Here is a 20,754-nt window from a genome sequence, read left to right as displayed (position 1 = left end):
TATGAATGGCCGAATGTAACTGATTCCTAACAGATCTCCATTTTCTTGGTATTCTGTTCACCACTGACCACGGTGAAATTTCCAAATGGACAAGCCTCGGCATAAATCTCTTGCTTGGGTATTATTGGTGTCTAAGAAGACCTCAGTCGGGCAGTGGAGCATACCCCTGCACATCACACAGTATGTCCCAATTAATCCCAGAATAGCTAGAAAGTATCTGAGTTTAATGCTCGAGATGACTCACCCCACCCACTCTTTCAAAATGATCGCTGTCTCGCTGGAAGTCGATGAGCTGGCCGTTGAATGCCCATGAGAAAGAGACATCCAGAGCTGGATCGCAGGCAATCTGGCAGGGTATCACGATGCTCTCGCCAACAATAATCTCCATGTTAGTGGGCCTCATGGTGATTCTGGTGGGATCTGGCCAGACAACAGACGACAGCACACGCATGTCAATATCTCTGCAATCAGAACCCCCAACACCGCTGTGACCCTCCGCAACTGCCACCTCACTCCGATTCACGGCTAAATCAAGCGGCCATCATTAAATCGCCCCACGGATGTGTTCGCTTCCTGATTTTAATAAGCACTTAAATTCCAAGCCTGTCCATTAGTAACATTTAATGACATCTCCGGTTTGCACTTTATGTTGCGGGATCAATTTGGAGGAAAATGTTTGAAACAGGATTACAGAGATGGGAGCACATTCCCACTGTTGACTGTGGTGGATTGGAGGCCTCGGAGTATGTTGAGGAAAGGTCACACTAATTAAATTCTATGACATTAAATGGTTCAGCTGTCAGTGCATGAGAAGAATAGAAGCTAATGAGAAAAATAAGTTAGGTGGCTACACACACAACAGATTAAACCGGGGGACTACATGAACGTGTTATGTCACTGCGCTCACAAATAATGACCTTTAACTAAATCAAGGATAATATTTGTTGCTTGTCTTAATGCTGTTTTGCATAATGCATACCAGCCAAATTAATCTGACGATGACCTCGGCTGTAAACATTACGTATGCAACATAACTTGAATGTAAAATAAAACAAAAACAAAAACAAAAACAAAAAAAAGTAGTGTACTGTCAAGTCAGAGATTGACAAGAAATGGTTGACCTTTTCTTTGGACAACAGCAAGGAAACGGGCCATTTGTTAAACTGTCAGGCTCTGGATTTCCTCACATCCCAAAACTTTGTGCATATGGTGGTAGCAATACTACAACAACATTAGAATAACTAAATTGTAAGCATACTTTAACATGACTGGCCAACAAGGGAATTACCTAAGTAGTAATCTAGCACTATAAGCAAAGATTTAGCATATCAGTAGTTCCCTCTATACAGGATATGACATTATTCTGTGCAGTAACATGGTATAAAAGCTGTTTCAAAACCCAAATATTGTATTTCTTGTAAATTATGCATTTCTTTGATCACATTTTATCACACAATACAAATGCAATACTGCTTCTTCATGTCATCTACATATTAACTGCTCAGAACTTAGTCTCCTTTATGCATTATTAGGTCACTGGATTAGAATGGTATTATGTATGTAGCGATCAAATGAATATTTAAAGGAAATGCATGTCTTCTCTTGCCAAGAGTTAGAAGAGTGGCTCAGTGCCATGCTGTTGTCTGCATGCAAAATTTGAAGGTACTGCAAGCAGCCACTGCTTCATTATTACCATGAATTTTTGAAAAACCTGTGATAAGTAAGTCATTTTGGCTTTCAAGGACCCGCTGCTGACCGACCAGGAAATACCAACCGCATTTCTCCATGTTTTGCATCTTTTTAAATACAGAAGTGAGTACAAACCTGCCTAATACCACCTAAATTTCAAATGATTCAAAAGACTATCACTTTAGAGTTTAATAATAACTGCATTATTTCTTAGTTGAACAGTTTCCACTTATGTGAAGTCAAGCACTAACCGTTTAGATTTAATATATTAAAAATACAGGACCCATGCTACAAGGTCACCACAGTAAAAGTCAATACACCTTTAATTATTGAGATTCAAATCTCTCATTTTTACAATACTTTTTATGTTCATTTTTGATGACAGACTCTTCAGCAGCTGTTGACCTTCAAAATATGCCACTGAGATATCAAGGAAAGAAAAGAGACAGAAGGTTAACACCTGCACTGTTAACAATAGTAAAAGTTGTCCATTTACAACACTTGAATGCATCTAAAGGCAATGTGTGAACCATGCTGGTGGTCATCATATCCGTCCATGTATTGGTAATACAGAGCTAATCATGGTGTTATATATTGTCATACAATACAATCAATATACAGTAGCAGCTTATCTTTAGAATATATTGCAGTCATAGTGGGCAGCACCATTTAAACCCACGAAAATCAGAGTTTAGCACAACAAAACAAGGCAAGCTACAGTTGTGGTGTAAAGTTAAAGTATAATTGGTGCTAATTCCTCAGCTTTTATAGATTGCTTTATTCCCATGATAACTACAATTTTTTCCACTTGCGTGCATCAGCTTTGCAAATGCTGCTATTGTGCAATATCATTTATACATTCAGATTCTGAATAACTGTGTCCCTCAGTTTTAGCATTAAACATAATCAATGGCAGATGTATCAAGGTAATCTGAGTGCACCGCACTTGACACCTGGCATTGATGTAGTTACAAGAATCTCTAAGGCAAAATGTTAAGAATGGCAACAAGAACATTTAATGAAGGATTTTTTTGATGTTTGCAGTGTTTCAAACACGATCACCTACATTGTCCAACACCATCAAAACCACATTCTCACAGAATATAGTAACAACCGTCTCATTGAAGTCTCAATGAGAAAGTAAATGTTTTTTTTCCTGTATGACCCTTGAGATAATTCTTGTTAGCAAGCTGAAATCTCATAGCAGCTGTCAAAGTCTACCAGTTAAAGAGGAGAAGCTGCTTTTGTCTTATTCTGTTTGAAATCAGCAAACCATTTTTCGCCCCAAAAATTACAGCAACTCTTAAGAGACAACTCTTCATTATTATCACTGACAACTGTGTGCAAGCAGTTCTTTAGTGAAGATCTTGTCAGAGATAGTGTAATATCAACAAAGTAGAGGCAGGGCATAGTAAAGGTAATTAACTGAAGGTGATTTGCTGTTTGAGCAGTTGTTGATTGACAAAACCAGGACTTACCAGTGATAAGCAGCTTCCCAGTTGTGCTTGCAGTCCCAAACTGATTCTTAGCGATGCACGTGTAGCTAGCCGCATCCCGCTTGGTTACGTTGGCGATCTTTAATGTTCCATTCGGAAACAAAGTAATCCTGAAAGAAACAGCTTTTTTCATTATACTGACTAAAGTTGAGAGTGTACAGCTCTGCTCAGTTCTCTGTTGCTTCCAAAATTTTGTGCTGATATTCAATATATTCACATGTGGCTTCTTTTATTATCGGTCTTCAGGTAACAAATTTTCTCTATGGTTACACTATGGTGCACTATATTCTTGTCAAAATAGAAAAGCTATTGAGAAAGTACTTTGACCCTGATGGTACTTTAAAGCTCTCCAGTAAATCCCAGAAAAATGAAATTCTTAAAGGTGGGTTAGCAGCAGGCAGGCTGACCCATCACCCTGACTCAGTGGTGGGCTAAACTCTGGGCCACATTACTAAATGAAGAAATATTTTACAAAGAGCATCCCTGAATAGCTTTCTGAATAAATAAATGTGCTTTAAAGGCTTTATGTTGCTAAGGTCAGCGAGGAACCTCTATCATGCAGAGAGGTCACTGACTGGATAGATATTTAATAAAAGACCAATATACAACAGTTCTGCCTGCTAGATGTAATATAACACAGTGCTGCACAGGTAAAAAGGTTCACAGAAATTCATCAGAAAGTCCTATAAATTAAATACACAAGCAAGATTAAAGACTTAAAAAGATTTCAGTGAATAACGCCGTTTGCTGTATTGTTGCCATCTTTGGTTTGGGTCACTTGAAGAGTGGGATGATGCAATTTTTCCGAAAAAGCAACTGCTGAGGTCATTACGTGACAATTACCTGATAATGCTAAATGCTAATGAGAAAGTGTGTCCTTTCTCCGAGTGTCCCTGGTCCCAGAGCTGGATGCTGGATGCTTCAGATGTGTGGCTGTGTTTTATGGTCCTTGTGTCCCACCCCCCCACCTCTCTATCTCTACCCCTCTATCTGTATCCCTCTATCTCTACCTCTACCCCTCTATCTCTACCTCTCTACTTCTTCTGTCCCTCTCAACCCGCCCGGCCAGCAGGCAGATGGGTCCCCCCACATTAGAGCCGGGTTCTGCTCGAGGTTTTTTTCCCTGTTAAAAGGGTGTTTTCCTTGCCACTGTCGCCTTTTGGCTTGCTCTGGGGGTCAGGCATATGGGTTCTGTAAAGCGTCTCGAGACAATTTGACTGTAATTGGCGCTATATAAATAAAATTGAATTGAATTGAATTGAATTGAAAGTCTTAATTAATGGAACTGTTGGAGCAACTTGCACCTGAACAAGTACAAGTATAGAAGTTAAACCTCAATGTGTCTTCAGCTGGGGGTGTTCTGTAGCTAATGAATCCCACTTTTCCTTTGTCACAGGATTTTTTTGTTTCATTCAGTAGCTACATGTGCTTGTTTTAAATGTCAGCGCAATGAAGTTAAATTGTGGCTTGATAGAAGCTTGATAAAAATACAACCAATAAACTAACATCAGTGTGTTCTGTAGGGTATCAGAGGTTGTGAAGGCGGAATGTAGATATATATTTAAGAGATAGATCTTTCAAAATATGTGCAAATTAAGCCACAACTATACGCCTGGATAGACACCAGGAAGATGAAACCAACTTTACCTGATGTGATATTTAGTGACAAAATGGTTGCAAAATTCATTTTCTGAACACTGCTCCAATTTACAGCATGACTGCATATACGAGTAAACATTTCCCCTCCGGTGTCTGCATACATCTCGTCTTGTTCACCTTGAAAGAGTACGTGGGCTTCACATACAGTGTGCTAAATGTCAGTCGAGTTGGGAATTCGACCAATTTTCTGCAGCTACAGATCTAGCTTCTCCGTCTGGAGCCAACTAAAGAGCCTCGGCGATGTCTCGACAACACGCTTTGGTCATATTGTTCTTTTTCAGACCCCCTTTTCAATAAGCAGCATGGGAGTGATTCAAACAGCTTCAGTATGCTGGCATGCCTGTATTGGAGTTGTTCTCATTCAGTTTGTCATGCCTGTTGTACGTTTGCGTGGTATGAATTGTGCACGCGCTGACTTGCAGTAGGGTTTAGTCACCATCTAAGCTTCTCTTCTCCCGCCAATCGGTATGATGAAAAGTCAAATGTGTCATGTGCTTTGCGCCTCTCCACCTTTTTAGCTTTTAGAAAAATATTCTGGTTCATTCAATAAGAAATCAGACAGGGAAGGACAACAAACTACATTTAGCACCACTTTACGCTGCTGAAAGCGGTGCTTGATGTTTGCTCATTGTTTCCATTATGTCAGTGTGCACAGTTTCTACTCTAGTGAGATTCTATGCTCTCCGCTCTCCAGCAAGGCTTTCGTCTCTGTAGTTTCCGTGATTGCATCAGTCAAACTCTTGTATCTGTGTTTCATGATTAAGTAGATAATCACAGATGCAAAAGCTTCAGTTTTACTTTCGAATTCCCTCCTCTTTTAAAAAGACTTTATCTCCAGCAGGAACTCCATTTGCTAATCTTTTATCTTAAATATTTAAAGCATGCAGTGTTGATGCGACCACCTAGCATCTTCATCCCTCACACCAAGCTATTTGCACACAAGGGTATATTAGCTATGTGTAATTTTCCTGGTGGGTACTGTGCTTTTATTCTCCCTCATTAGCCTTTCTTTCTATGCACGTGCACAAATGCCAAATTCGCTATTCAAACAAGTCAGCTTGCAGTGAATGTGAATGAAAGCTGCTAAGAATATGCACTTAAACTTTTATCCTACCTTTCAGTTCTCTGCAGGATCTCATTCCCTTTCTTCCACAGGCTAATTGCTGGGGGTGAGGCCTGAGGCTTGCATTCGAGAGTGACTTCGCTGCCTGAGCGAGCTTTTAGCAAGGCCCTTAACGGACTTTTGGAGAAACTAGGAGGTGAAGCTGTGTGAAAGGGAGAAAAGCACAAGTTTAATAATAAGTATAGGAAGCCTAAACCTTTGCGGATCAGCTTTGCTGTCTTGAGATCAGCTCTTCTTTAGCTTGATATATCAGCACAAACTCAGCACAAAGGCCTATTGTACTCAAGGCTATGGACCGACTGGTTGCCCCACCCTCGGACTACACACTTAGACGTACATTGCATCCAGCCATGTCATATCTCCTGCCAGCAGCCACGGTCTGTACTCATCATCACTTTTTGTAGCCATCATTAGGACCTTCAAGTGTCATCACATGTATCAAGAGAGAATTGAATTTCTCATCGAGCCACTCAGATGGAAGTCATCAAAGCTTTGCAAATAAATCAATACCCCGTCTACACGAGAAAGCATGCACAATGCCACAAAGCAATGTGCTTGTAGTATCCAGATCAATAGATGAAGCGAGTGAAAGTGAAATGAGACACTCTATCAGATTCATATTTTTGGTGACATCAAATGAGTGTGCAGACTGATTGCTGAGCCACATTACAGTGGGCTGCTGGGTTTTTTTTATCTTAGGAGATGATCAAACACACAGACAGATAAGCAGGATAAAAGAAAAAGGAGGGAGGCAATCTTACCTAACACCATTAGTTGGGCACTGGAATAAATAATGCCATGTTTGTTTTCAGCCACACACTGATACATCCCAGAATCTGACAGATTTAATGCAGCTATAGAGAGGGCCCCGTTTTCGATTTGTACCCGGCCCTGCGGAGGAAAGAGAAACAGTTCTGCATATCCATTGCAAGGCCAGCCTATTATGTCCAAAGGCACAGCAGCAATTACTGGTGCACCGCGAAGGGAGGAGGACAGCAGGAGTGCAGGAAAAGAAAAAAGCCACAGAGCCTCGTGTCATTCCATGTATGTTCAGCTGGGAATTGATGAAGAGGCAGTGAAAACAGTTAACCTGCGTCTTAGATACACACAGCTATGAAGAGCACAAACAGTGTATTAAAACATCATTCATTTTCTGTGGTCGCTCAGTTGGAAAAACTATAATGACAGCTCAGGTGATGATGAATGATTATCAACCCAATAAAATTGTCAGCCTAGAACTGCCAATGTACCAATTACACGTTAGCTGGGTGTATGCTGACGCTGTGAGGACTGCATTTACATCTGGCTGAAATCCCATCATGATGCCAGACCACCTCCAAATGCAGTCTGGTTGATACAATTGCATTCAGATCCCAAGAGATAAAGGATAACACATGAGACTGCATGTTAATATTGGGTGCAAATGAGGTCAAAATACATGCTGGGAAGGCGCATATGCATTTACAATCCGCTGTGAACAGAATGCGATTGAATCAACCAGACCACACCTGTACAGTATGGCTGCTTCCTTAAGAAAAAAAGTCCATCTATCAAGTCAAAGGTCACCTAAGTTGCAGCTTCCTTCAGGCTTTCAGGAGTCGCAGTAGTTTATTTGGTGCAATAAACTACTACAAAGATTTAGCTGGAGTTACTGCCTAATGATCCCCACTCACACCCAACCGGTCGAGGCAGATGGCCGCCTTCCCTGAGCCTGGTTCTGTCAGAGGTTTCTTTCCCCCCTTTACCAATTCCAGGTGTTTTTTTTGGTTCCTTCCCACCATCGCTCATAGAGAATTCAAAGGCAGCTTTGCACTGTTGGGTTTTCTGTTCTCTGCTTATAATTCGTAAGGTCTGTACCTTACTATGCTAAGCGCCGTGAGATCACACATGTTGTGAATTTGCGCTATATAAATAAAATTGAATTGAATTAATTTTGTAATGCCTCAGCCAACCAGTCAAGTTCCAGTTGACATCCTTTTCTCCGTCTGTTCCTGAGTTATGGCGTTGAGTAATGTGTTTTTTCCGAACACTATGATGTCACCGTGCTGTTAACCCTCGACCTTTTGGATATAAAATGCCATTATCTCATCATTTTATCCTATGAGTCATTTATGTGGAGTTTTGTCATAATTAATGTATCGGTTCTTGAGCCGTGGCTATCTAATCAGTTCATCCAGGCGAAGATTTGTGCCAAATTTGAAGAAATTCCCTCAAGAATGGGACATACTGACATGTACAGACAGATGACCCAAAAACATGCTTAAGATTAATGTTGTATTTGGGTCCAATCACAGTATGAGCTGAATGCAGATTATACTAAGGTCTGTGGGATCAGATGTGATAGTTTGTCGGCATCGCCAAAAGAAATCAGATCTCCATACCTCAGCCATCACTTGTTCTCCATTCTTCAGCCAGCTGTAGGAAGGTTTCGGCTTTCCGTTGGCCTTACACTCCCAGAAGAGGTTTTCCTCTATGGACAGAGCTGTGTCCGTTATTGTCTGGAGCCAGTGAGGTTTAGCTATGAATAAATGAAAGGATTAGCTTTTCAAACATGTGCTTTAATTATGGTAGCACTGGATTAGTAAATAGTGGCATCCGTAGAAGCAGCCTTGCATTAAAGTTCAAACTTGCATCAAAGTTTAAACCCAACAAGTGGATTATCAGCACAGTGAGACATACATGGTAGTAAACAGATTTGAGTGGAATTCAGTGTTCATTTTCCACTTCTACCAGCTTCCATCAGCTTTTTCTGAGATTTCATGACAAAATTAAGCCAAACATGTTGTAGACAAGCAATTTCTCTGTCAAACAAATGGGATTCAAGCTGCTGGTCAGATGCATGTTTCCTATATAAGTGTGGATATCTGTTACATTCATCCCTGCCTCTCCCTGCTTCCACTGTCATTCAATTTGAAACAGCTCTCTTACCATGGAATGAAATACGACCCCGCGCTGCGTTTTTGCCTCGCCGATTCTCCGCCATGCATTCATACGTCCCCGCGTCTTCCTGCTGGAAATTAGGGATTTCAAGGATGGCGTTTGAATTCTTCGTTTTGACTTTGCTGGGGAAAGGGACGCCGCTGGTTCTCCTCCAGCTTATTTCTGGGACAGGGCTGCAAAAGAGGAACAAAGAGTTCCCAGGATTGCAACTGTCAGTCGCTGTGATCAAAGTGCGATTAAGCACAGATGGAAAGTTGTTGAAGCAAAAGCCTTGTGAATTATTGTTCCCTACAAATCAAACTGTGATTGCTCAGATTTCAGATGCTCTTAAAAGAACTTTGATTCCTGCTCCTTTGTCTTCTCATGCTGGCCCCTGCTCTCCCATGGATTGATGAATCTGAGAATGAGTAATGTTACGCTCGTGCATTCTTAAATCATCTTGAGTAGCACTAATTCATGCATGCATGAGTCTACAGCTTATGCTATGCCACACACACACACAATGAGGCTGACTTACTTTCCCAGAGCGAAGCATTCTAGTTTCACTACTGATTCTTTTGCAGCTGGAACCGAATCAGGAAAATGAACTTCTATTTTGGGTTCATATTCGCCCATTACTCCTGCAAAAAGGGAGACAATAGATGACAAGCTTTTTACATCAATGATTAACAGCAGACATTAAACTCACATTGGATCAGAGCGAGCGTGGTAGTACAGTGGGAAAGCCAACACAAAAGTCTTTATACAAATAGAGCAAATGTGACCAGTGAAGGGCTTGTAAAGAGGAAAAGAAATCAGAGGCAGGTTATAAAAGATTCAGAGAACACATCAGGGAAAAGACCGACTTGGTGGAGATTTATCACATTTGGCAATGTGACTTCATTTATGACTTTATTTATATTCACATCACTAGGACGGGTCAAAGACTTCTTTGCAGAGATACTAGCATGCCCTTTACTATCAGCAATTACAACCCCACAGTGTGAATGCAAGAGCTAATTCGGTGCATGTATTTAGATGGAAAGTCAGAAAAGGCTGTGACAAGTGTGAACATCATACAGCCTAGAAGCCAACTCAGCAAAGCTTAGCGAAATAGCAGTCAAAACAATTGTGTTGTTAATTTGACATAAGTACGGGCAATCCATTTATAAAAAGTGGTGGGTTTCTCATTTTCTAATCAAAGCAGGCAAAGTCTACAAAATTTAATAAATCATTAATGAACTTGGCCCCACAGGAGGAGATATACACCAGTAAAGTGGAATTTTTCACAAGCTGATGAACCCAAAAGTTGCACATACGAATGTGAAGCAGATCCTACGCACTGGGTGAACAATAATGCTCTTCTACTGTAACACACACGCCTGAGCAATAAACTGTTTTTATGTCAAAACTGTAATTTAAAGCAGACCAATTTTTCAAATCACCAATACTCTGTATGACTTTAGAAGCTGTCCCAAGTGAAAAGCTAAGCCAGAAACAGCGGATTTTATTGGTCATAAGGTTGACTGTTGCCAGTAAATTTACTCATTTGTAGCTAATTAATATTCATTCTTTGACTTGACCAAAAAAAACAAAGAAAGCATTCTCAGCTGTCATCTGGTTAACATGCTAAAAACAGTGGAATCAGATATTACTGACAAATGTAAGAGCACATTTAAATTAGTTAATCATGTATGAATATGATGGAGGACAGTAATGTTTCAAATATCTTGCTAAAGTGGTCAGTTTTTCAGTATAATTCCATTCAATTGCTGTCAATAGACGACAAACACAAACCTTATTTAATCACTATAGCAAACTGACAAATTACAGTGAAATCTATGAAGACTGACATAAATGACCTTGAGCTGTTGGCACAAATTAAATTTACTCTATAATTTAAAGTGTTTACCATCACTTCTGAGGACCAGAGGTGTTGGAGAACTGAGGATCTTCTCCTTTGTGACGGTGTTGTTAACCACACAGGTGTAGTTGCCCACATCTGTGGGCTCCACTTTGGCAAAGTACAGACTCCCAGTCTCCTGAGAGATAAATCTGCGACTGTCTTGTTGAACAAAGTACGGGTATTCATTGAAGATCCACGCAAATGTCAGCTCTGGAACAGAAAGGCAAACAGTTAAACTTGCAGTGGTCCAATGTCACACCACAGCCGATTCCACACATATTAGATGCATTGACCTCTACGGCTGGGACGGCCGAATCAAAAGAACTCCGTTGCGGCCTTAAAATGTTAGCATATCACGTCATTTTCTTCTCCTTATCTCAGTTTCCTTGGGAGAAGATACCAAGACATGGCAAACGTAATAGCTATGAGTGCAGAATAAATGGGAGACCTAAGGAAAGGGAGCGAAACAAAATGGATTACAGCGCGTCAGTGGCCCTCCCCTGACACATGGCCTCCATTCCCCGGGTCTCTGAGTGACTTGGGTCCTGGGTGGTGCAAACAGAGGGATTGAGGGATGGATGGATTGACATATGGAAACGGGAATATGCTGTCATGCCCCCTTCACAAGCTGCAGGTCTACCATAAGAAAGGAGCGACCTGCCATGATGAATTACTGTGTCATTTTCGAGAAGCGCTCACTGCACAGACTTCCAAGAGCGAGGAGATGCTCTGTGTAATCCACCACTTTGGAGGTGAGGGACTTGGAGTCAAAAGGTGAGCGCAATGACTGTCAATCATATGCAACGTTACCCGAGGGAGCAAGACACACGGCATTGGATGAGATGGAGCGTCCGATCTGGGTGCAGCGATGCAGATATGGAGCTCCTTCTGATTAGGCAAGCAGAAGCCACATAGTTCAGCGTCAGCATAACCTCCTTCTGAACTATGTGGCTGTAATGAGCAGTGATAGAAGTCTTCCAAGCAACTGTTACGACAAAATACAACTAAAGGCTTTTATGCAAGAGAGAGAAGTGCCAAAAAGCCCTTTGAGTAAACAAACGTCTAAGTTGGGGGTAGAAAAGCAACACATTAACAATTGCTTGTGACAGTATTGTATTCAATTTTTCATATCCGGGTGGTGAGATAATGTGTGTGGCAGTGGACGAAAAAGCTTTTTCCAGAACTCAAAGCCAATCATGCGTAATAAAACCCAAAAGGAGAGCCTCGTGCTGTAGGTGTCAGACAAAGTTCAGTGGAGTTCAAGGTTACGAGGCACATCAATGCTTTCAAAATTCAAGACCGACAATGAAAGAAGAACGGTTGAAAGGAGAGGGAGACAGCCAGGAAGAGAGCAACAGGGTGAGGAAGGAAGAAATGGACAGTAGGCTTGCACTGCTTTACTTTCATTCACTTCTAAAAATGTGGGAAACGCTTACAGCAGCCAACCGCATATAAGCCTTTGTCAGAGAGGAAAGCTGTCAAACTGTATTTCACACAGAGTACTCTGACCCATTATCCCATAGACCAGCTGTACAATGCACTGCGCTACAAACTGTTCGCTTGTGAAGAAAATTGGTTGTTCCAATGTGCAAGCTATTGTATCAAGAGGGAGACAAGCTAGGCAGCAGCCATTGTGCATGTTCTCAGTTTTCTGCACACACTCAGGGTGGTGGAGATGAGCAGCCTGCATCTTTATCTCCTGTTTGTATCCTCTCATTTAGAGAATACAGTTTTAGCTCCTCACTTGAACAGTTAAAGTGTCTTTTTCTGAGTGTGTGCAGGTGCATAAATATAAAACTTCATGCTCTTTAGCATAAGGACTGGAAACAAAATCCACCTTTTAGCTCCTCTAAAACTCACTAATTAACATAGTATAAACCACAGGAAAAAACATGAAGCGCAAAAGTGACAACTTGGAGTTTTATGGGGTTACAATTCAAGCACCCGATCCTCGTTAAAACCATAACATTTTCCAAAGAATAAGCACAATCGTATACTGTTTTAAATAGCGAGTTTTAGAGGGTTTTTTGGCAGATATTGCCACCTTTTGAAAGCATCAAACTAGCAGCTTCCCTGTTTCCAGTCTTTGTGCGAAGCTAAACTAACCATCTGCTTACTGTAGCATCACATTTTCAGACAAGAAGAAGACGGTGTATCCATCTTCTCATCTACCTCTCAAAGAAAATGAGACTAATGTGAGAAACATGCTGCTTTAGTCAAAAAAAAAGCCAGATTATGGAAAAACAAACAGCCAAGCGGGGATTGGTTGAGTAGTATTCTGTATACACAACATTAGGCGTTGATTATTAAGAGCATGCGTACACAGAAATGAGTGTAAAAAGAGATTAAGTTTTAAGTAAGGCAGTAATCCTTTATCAAAGGTTGCAATGTGAAATGAGTGGAGGTAATTCCTGTGAGTCATGTTCAAATCTGAAACAACAGGCACAAAAGCCTGACATAGCGAACTTACCTCCGGAGTGTGGAGGTGGTCCACATAGCAGAACCACTCCTTGGCCCTCGCGGACGTTAACGGCGCTCCTCACTGTTTGAGTTTTGAAGTTTTCGAGATCTGAAGAGTGAAATAATATTGAAACGGAATTAGACTTCAGACTGGAGAGCCAGACAGTCATGAAGTCTTTTTTTTTACATAGTCGATATCCACAAGGGTTTCTTTGAAAAGGGATAGTTTTGAAAATAGGGGACATGAGTTTTCCCAAACTCCCCTCACTGATTCACTGAGGCATGTTTTTGATGTTACATTTTGAACACTGGGACCTTAATAAGGCATCATCGATTGCCCTGGGACACCTCCTGACAGCCTCCAACAACTTTCAAAGGCATCTGGGGTGCTGATGAAATAGACGGACCTGACTTGGTGACGTTTACCTCGCAATGCTACTCTTTAGCACAAGAAAGAGAATTACACTAGAATAGGATGAAATGAATGGGGATGGGGGGGGCAGGACGGAAATGTTGTCCATGCTCTGAACAAACACAGGCGAGCACACATGACAAATGACAGTTTGCAGAGCCAGCAGCCATAAGTAACATCATTATTAAATGTGGTGTAATCTTGCACTTAAAAGCATTAGCTTCCCCATCAATACTCTCAGCACAATCTATCCCCTGCAAATGAATGAGCAGTTGCTGGCAGACAAAACCTAAACCTGGGATGATAAACCACCCCTGGCTTCATGACTGATGGAGGGAAGCTGCCGCAGTCTGCTCTGTACTCTGTCTGCACCCTCTGGCTAACAGCCTAGAGTAAGCCTTCCAAACACAAACAAAAGAAAGTCAGTGTGACCGATAAGGGAAATTAGGAGAAGGAAGATTATGGAGAGAAGTGGGACAGAGTGTTGGTAAGATTAATGAGCAGCTCTCTGATGACCGCAGAGGAATCAAACAGAGCCAAGTCACGGCAGGACACCGAGGAGGCCACAGGAGGAGATGGCTGACTTGAAATACAGACAGAGGCAATGTCCTTCTTATCTCATCGGGCTGCTTTAGTAAATACAGAGTCCATCTCCCAACAACAGCCGTGCTGGAGCCGGATTCATATACCCAGCTGATTGAAAAAGCCCTGCATAACAGCAGTGGATAATTATATCAGCAACATATTTGGAAACACCAGGAGGTGAAACAGAGCTCCTAATAATTTTTTTTAGTGGATGGAAAAAAAGATGACTCCTTCACCCAGATTGCGCAAATGGCACAGAGAAGGCTAAAGTTGTAGCTGGGCTCGGTGCTGGAGGGGATACACTTCTCTCTTCTCTGGCCTCTGAGCAGAAGAATAATGGGCTTCACTGGAGTGAACTGACCACACACTGTAGCTCTGAAAGCTAGAGGCCAAACTCACTGTAGCTGCAGTGATTTCTTTGTAAGCAGAATCAGCCTCAGCCATACAAGAATGGCCAGCCTAGCGACCAGCGACTCTCATAGCTCAAACATGATCAGTCTGGGCAATGGCGCCGCCGTAGAGACATTTCCTGTTATATATTGTGTCCAACAGAGTTCTCAGGCAAAGCTACTTTGCTCCACAGTACAGCTCTCTCAGTGTATGCGAGGAAAATTCAGGTTATTTGCAACTGAGGTTTTATTTTTAGCTCAATTTTGTCCATCATTTCTATTGGTTGTGGTGAAATTGTACTCAGTTGCATCATTTTGAACATCTCTATCCACAGCAACATTGTTACAACAAAGTCTGATAAGACTAGAAATGTGACAATCAGACTGGTTGTACAGTAAATTATTCAAATTAAAGGAACAGCTGTACTGCATTCAAATCTAAAAATGCGTTTTATCTTTATCTTTTGCTGCAACTGACTGAATTGTTCAGTAATGAAGTGAAACTAAATGGTAATTCAAACAGTGTGATTCATTTGTTATTTGCTGTGTCTTTAAATGCATACAGCAAACCAGGTATTTCTGTTTGTGTTTAAGGCAGCGCTTCTACAAAAAGACAATGCATGCTACAGTTTTCCTGTGTCTAACTTGCACTTCAGAAAAAAAAAAAGATGTTTTTTGTGAAGTTTTCCCTTTCTGATCATCTCAGTGGCCATGTTTCTTGTCCCATCAAAGTCTGATTTGGTGATCTGAGATGTATGAAAGCACAGTTTGCTAAATCACAGTTTTGTAATTAATTCTGAACATAATTTTCATCATTTATGCTGTAAAAACGAGCCTTGGAAGAACGTCCTTATAGTCTTCGCTGCTGGATTTTGAGGGCTAAACAGAGCAGCAAAGAAGGCACGACATTTCTATCTTAGGGCAGTGGCCTCATTAAACGGAAAAACAGAGTATCAGCCTTGCTGATCTCTTAGACCACCCTCACTGTGCATTAGGCAAGACAATAAATGTCAAGCAGCTCCGGTCTTCACCCAGTCCCTACAAGTGAGATTCATTACTGAGCTATAGGGATAATGGCAGTCCATCTCCTGAGAGGAAGTGAAAGGCTCTCTATCCTTGGGACATGATCAATAGTCAGCAGGCCTGATCAAGAGAGGAGAGGTGCCTCTACTGTGCTTGTCTGGAAGGTAGGACCCCAGTCCACAGCATCACTTCCTAACTCGCCTTTTGTCTTTTAAGCAGCAGGCTTCCAGAGCAGCAGACACCCTGTCACTGTCTGATCCGCTCACAATCTGCTGCATATATTATGCTTAAAGAAGTGGCTGGTGATTACAAAGATACAAACACTTCTTAAGCATTATTTGTGTTTGCCTGCTTTAATGTCTGGATCACTAGGGCGGGCATATCACTTGGCAAAATATGAGTCGGTTCAGACGGAGCATAGATGCTGTCAGAGTTGGAACCACTAATGAGAATCAATGGAGTTCAGAGGCAGTCAGAAGCTACCTCACCCACTGTGTTTGTTGCATCTGACATTTCATTCGATTACCATTTCCTCTCTTAAAAATCTATTCCCAGGCAATCTAAATAAGAAATCGCAATAGCAAATGAAAAAAAGAGGAAGACCAGAGCGACGAGCATATTACCCACATGTCAGGCTGACACACAGCGAATACAAAGAGATGCCAGAATGTCATAACTGTGTCAGAGCTGAGCCAGAAACGTGTTAGCAATTGTAGGATCACTTACATGCAAATTGGAGGCTGGCTCTGCGGCTGAGGATAGACCCCCACGTGTTGAAAGCTGTGCACTGGTACGCCCCAGTGTCTTGGTCCTTGTCCAGGTTGCTAATGATCAGGCTGCCCCCAGACATGTGACGCCGGTAGTCATTCCCCAGATCAATGAGTGTTCCGTTTAGTGACCATCTGGAAAAACGCAAACACAATCAGTAGCTGAGTCCCCTGGAGATGAACACTTGCAGTGTTTATCACAGAGATCGATTTGATCGGTCCTCCCACGTCATGCTGACAGGATAAAAGGTGAGTAATAGGAGTACAGCTCCGTATTATTAACACAGAAATGCGAACAGAGAATATCTCTTGTCACTGCAGACGGCAACGGATCCCAGTTTACATCAGCTTGACTTTGTTTAAGCATTTTGTTTTGCTGTTAATTTAGGCAAAATTCCAAAACTGAGCTCTGCTGAGTATTGATTTTCTCCTACTTGTGTGGCGAAGTGGATTTTATTTCATCTCAGTTTTAATTACCTCCACTAAGGAGGTTTAGTCCAGTTTGTAAGTCTGCTAGCAGGAAAACAGATTCATTGATGTTTGGTGAAAATGTTAACTGGATATCTGAAAAACAGATTTCTATGAAACTTTGTGGAAATTGAGGCCATGGGTCAAGGAACAACTGTGGCTTAAAATGCATAAATTTATGTTTTACAGCATAGTAAGATGGAGCTTTGGACGTGTTTCATTATGGATTCTGTTGGTCTTTCCTTTATGGTGCCACTTTTATCCAGACTGAAATATTTCAACAACTATGATGAGATTCTGTACAGACAATCATGGTGAACAGACAGTGAATCCAACAGCTTTGCTGACTCTAGCAAGTCAGCAAAGCCTTAACTACTTTCAGTTGGATTGCCATTAAAGTTTGTACACATATACACCACCTTGAAAACATAAGTATGGTCATCTCCTGGCTCTACAGGCCAAATTTTTCTTTGTCCAACGTATTTTTCCATGAAACACCTGAAAAGCTTTGAAGATTCCCTTCAACATCAGCTGTATTATCTATTTAGCACTGATTAGCTTATGTTTGAGTTAGTGCCAGACGAATAAACCAGCAGGTCAATTTATTAACTGACATTAGTTCCTTGATTTTAAATGACTTAATAAGTAATAATAGTACCTCCACTAAATAGTTTGGACTTCCACTCAGTGAAATATAAATATGTTCATGTCAATACTTGGAAAAAATATCCAGATCCTTTATACAACATCAAAACGATAATGTAAAAATACTCTATTACAAGTAAAAATCATGCATCAAAAATCCAACTGAAGCAAAAGTTCCTAAGTATTAGCAGCAAAATGTAGTTGGCACAATAAAATGAAAGTAATGGTTTGGTCTCTCTGACTGATATATTATATATGACATCATTAGATTATTAATAGTTAAGGATTAGTGTGTCAGCAGCATTTTAATGTTGTGCCTGCTGCAGGTAGACGAAACAAAGCTTCTAGACTTTTGCTTTAATCTTTGATTTTTGGGTTGATTTGAATAATTTGATCAATATCAAAAGCACTATTAATTAGAGCTGTTAGGAATTCATTAGTCTGACTCACCGAATGTAAATTATGGGTATAAGTCTGCCATTGGATGCACATTTCCTACAGCTTTCTATTTCCATTTTACAGCATTTATCTGCATGTTACAATTTTCAAAATCCCCTTCACTGTGGGCAAAAAACAACAACAACCCCCTGACTAGCAACAAGCCACATTTCAAATTTCACTAAAGGTTTAAAAGTGCAGTAAGGCAGCCACTGCTAGGCTTTTTTTTGGCTTTTGGTATTGTTGTTTGGTGAATAATCCATTTTATTGACAATATTCGCCTCCCCCCACAAAAATGTTCCACCAAAACAATTCCCCTGCCACTGAACACTGTTTGTATCTCCTGTTCTTAGGTCTGCCTTAAAAAAAACTGTGAAGAAATACAAACACGGCAGAGCTTTGTTCCTTCCTACAGCAGAATGATAATGAGGCAGAGTCAGACCATTCTACACAGTGCTGTATCGGCAAAAGACAATGGTCTGCCTAAGCAAGACTAGCAACTCATAGACATCTGAAATATGACCCTGAATACATAGTGCTTTTTGTAAGATGTCAGAAGATAAAAAAGGTTGTAAACTGTTGGTTTGGTCTTGAAAAACATATATTTTGAAATCTTGTTGTAGTATCCATTGTGTTAAACCTTTATCTTAAAAACAACTACATCTGTCAGATTATTGTAGTTGAATGGAAGCATAAAGAGGCATAAAATGGAAATACTCAAGCAAATGTACTTAGTTCATTTCCATCACAAGCTTATGTAAAATCAACATTGCTGATATAATGATGTTTAGATTTTTTTTCAGCATTCAAATATCAATATCAGTATCAGCCCTAAAAATCCAGCATTGACTGCTATAGTTAGGATGCGAACACACTAACATCAACAAACATGTTAACATGCTGTTTCTAAGCACACTCTCATAGAGCACACAGCAGTCATGTTTCTCTTTGTTTATCAATCACTGCACATACTTGATGAATGAATATCATGCGACTGTGTCTGTACTGTATGCTGCATAATCCTAAATGAAGATTAAAATGTCTAAACATTTAATTTAAAATTACAAATCTGCAGGACTGTGCAGCCTTGGCAGATTTATGTGCTCTTCGACTGCTTTCTCATTAGTTTTCTGTTTGTGCTTTTGTGTTTCTGACTTATTGCTTTCTGACACCTTCGCATTGCATTGTATAAGGACCATTTCCTTCAAAGAAAGGTCGTGAGATACTCTGTCATGGAAGCTGAATTCAGGAGGTGACAGCTATTAATCACTGCTACCATCAGAGACAAAAACACCAAACAATGTTGACGCTGAACAGTAAAAACACTTTATCTGTAAATTCACCGAAACCTACAGTCTGTCAGTCTGACAGTGACATATTTGAAGGAGATGCAAACTGCTATATTGCATCTGCAAGAGCGGGAAGGCAAACAGGACTTTATCTCAGAGCGTTAACACAGACGAATAATTACGTTTTCTTACAGAACGTGAGAAATAAAGCATTATTGGAATACCGTGTGTAAGTCTGCCTAGATGACAAGACTGTGAAATGACAATTCCAGTGATAAGAAAAAAAAAATCAATATCATTTTTTTCCCTCCTGGGCAAACTAACAGGCAGTTAGAATGATGCTTCATGCAGTCTTAAAGCCAGTCATGGCTCTCCCCCGTTTCCTGCCTGACAGACTACAAAAGACGAAGCTGTCTTTCATCTTGTAGCCTGCATTATTCATCTAACAGTCTGTGCCAGTCACTTAATCTGACTGATTTTGTCACTGTTCCAACAGAATTACTTTTAAACGCCCTGTACTTGTCATGAAAAAGCGCAGGTTTCTAAGAATATATGTGAAAACACAAACATTAAACATGAAATACTAATTTGTAGTATTAGGCTTTATCGATTACGCCTCTTTACTTCTCCTTGTGCATTTTCCACCACGCTTTTCTGCCTCTGTTTGTGCCAAAGGGAGGATTATTGTATGTGCAAGAGGGGAGGAGGTTAAATGGAGAAGGATAGGAAGCTAGTTAGACTTGCAGCCACACAGCACGACTGAACTTAATGGGAGAGGAAGGTGGGCAGCCTGGACAGATCACAGACCTCTAGAGTCGACAGCTGGCTGGGTGTGATGGTCGCTCTGTTCCGCCAACACAATCCGTAAGCAACCCACCCACTACTGCTGCAGAAACACCTGAGAAATGTGTTCTGATGTTAGCAGACGCGAGGAATGTGTCATCACAAAGCTCTTGTTTGCCTTTCTGTGATTTAAAGATAAGGGAAGATCAACAAGAGCAAATGGGTTGCTGTCTTTTTGTCACAGGAGGTAGCGTACACAGCTCCGTCCTTTACATTACCGCCGCGTATATAAAGGATCGTTTTGTCCGTTTTTTGCTTAGAAAGGCGGCTTTGTAACTCTTTACTGTTACTGGCCAGCTGTGAACAAAACAATAAGCCTGCATTCTAGCTTCTCATCAGACGGCAGTGAGGGGTAAAGGAAGAAAATGTGAACCTACACGTTCATAAAACGTAAAGAAACATCAGAAAAACATACAGTGCCTTTACAAAGGCAGCAGGGTTGTAATTGCAGCATACAAAAAGATGAAGAAAGGTGAAATGTAATCTTGACTTGATGAGTGCTCTTTCACAGTTGTTCAGAATGCTGTTTGAATTTTGTACATATGTTCAAATTAGCTGCTTTCACTTTCACCTACATCCATTCATCTATTCCATCATAATCACTTCATCAGTTCTTTTGCTATTGTAACTGTTCAGAACACTA

The 20,754-nt window shown here is 40.8% G+C and overlaps 1 protein-coding gene across 1 annotated transcript in view; it reads right to left on the bottom strand.

Annotated features, from left to right (window-relative positions):
• Positions 1-20,754, bottom strand: part of cntn3b (contactin 3b) — a 59,599-nt gene that overhangs the window by 16,284 nt on the left and 22,561 nt on the right. Inside the window, exons 4-13 of the mRNA XM_023261309.3 lie at positions 16,388-16,563; positions 13,263-13,361; positions 10,799-11,002; positions 9,425-9,527; positions 8,896-9,080; positions 8,349-8,485; positions 6,729-6,858; positions 5,959-6,109; positions 3,168-3,295; positions 245-420 (exon numbers count right to left, since the gene is read on the bottom strand). Coding sequence (XP_023117077.2) covers positions 245-420; positions 3,168-3,295; positions 5,959-6,109; positions 6,729-6,858; positions 8,349-8,485; positions 8,896-9,080; positions 9,425-9,527; positions 10,799-11,002; positions 13,263-13,361; positions 16,388-16,563 — 1,489 coding nt within the window. The remainder of the gene's footprint in view (positions 1-244; positions 421-3,167; positions 3,296-5,958; positions 6,110-6,728; positions 6,859-8,348; positions 8,486-8,895; positions 9,081-9,424; positions 9,528-10,798; positions 11,003-13,262; positions 13,362-16,387; positions 16,564-20,754) is intronic.

Source organism: Amphiprion ocellaris, chromosome 5, assembly GCF_022539595.1.
Source record: "Amphiprion ocellaris isolate individual 3 ecotype Okinawa chromosome 5, ASM2253959v1, whole genome shotgun sequence".
In the NCBI taxonomy this organism is placed as follows: Eukaryota; Metazoa; Chordata; class Actinopteri; family Pomacentridae; genus Amphiprion; species Amphiprion ocellaris.
Note: the sequence above shows the minus strand (reverse complement) of the source record. Positions and strands in the feature narration are given on the sequence as shown.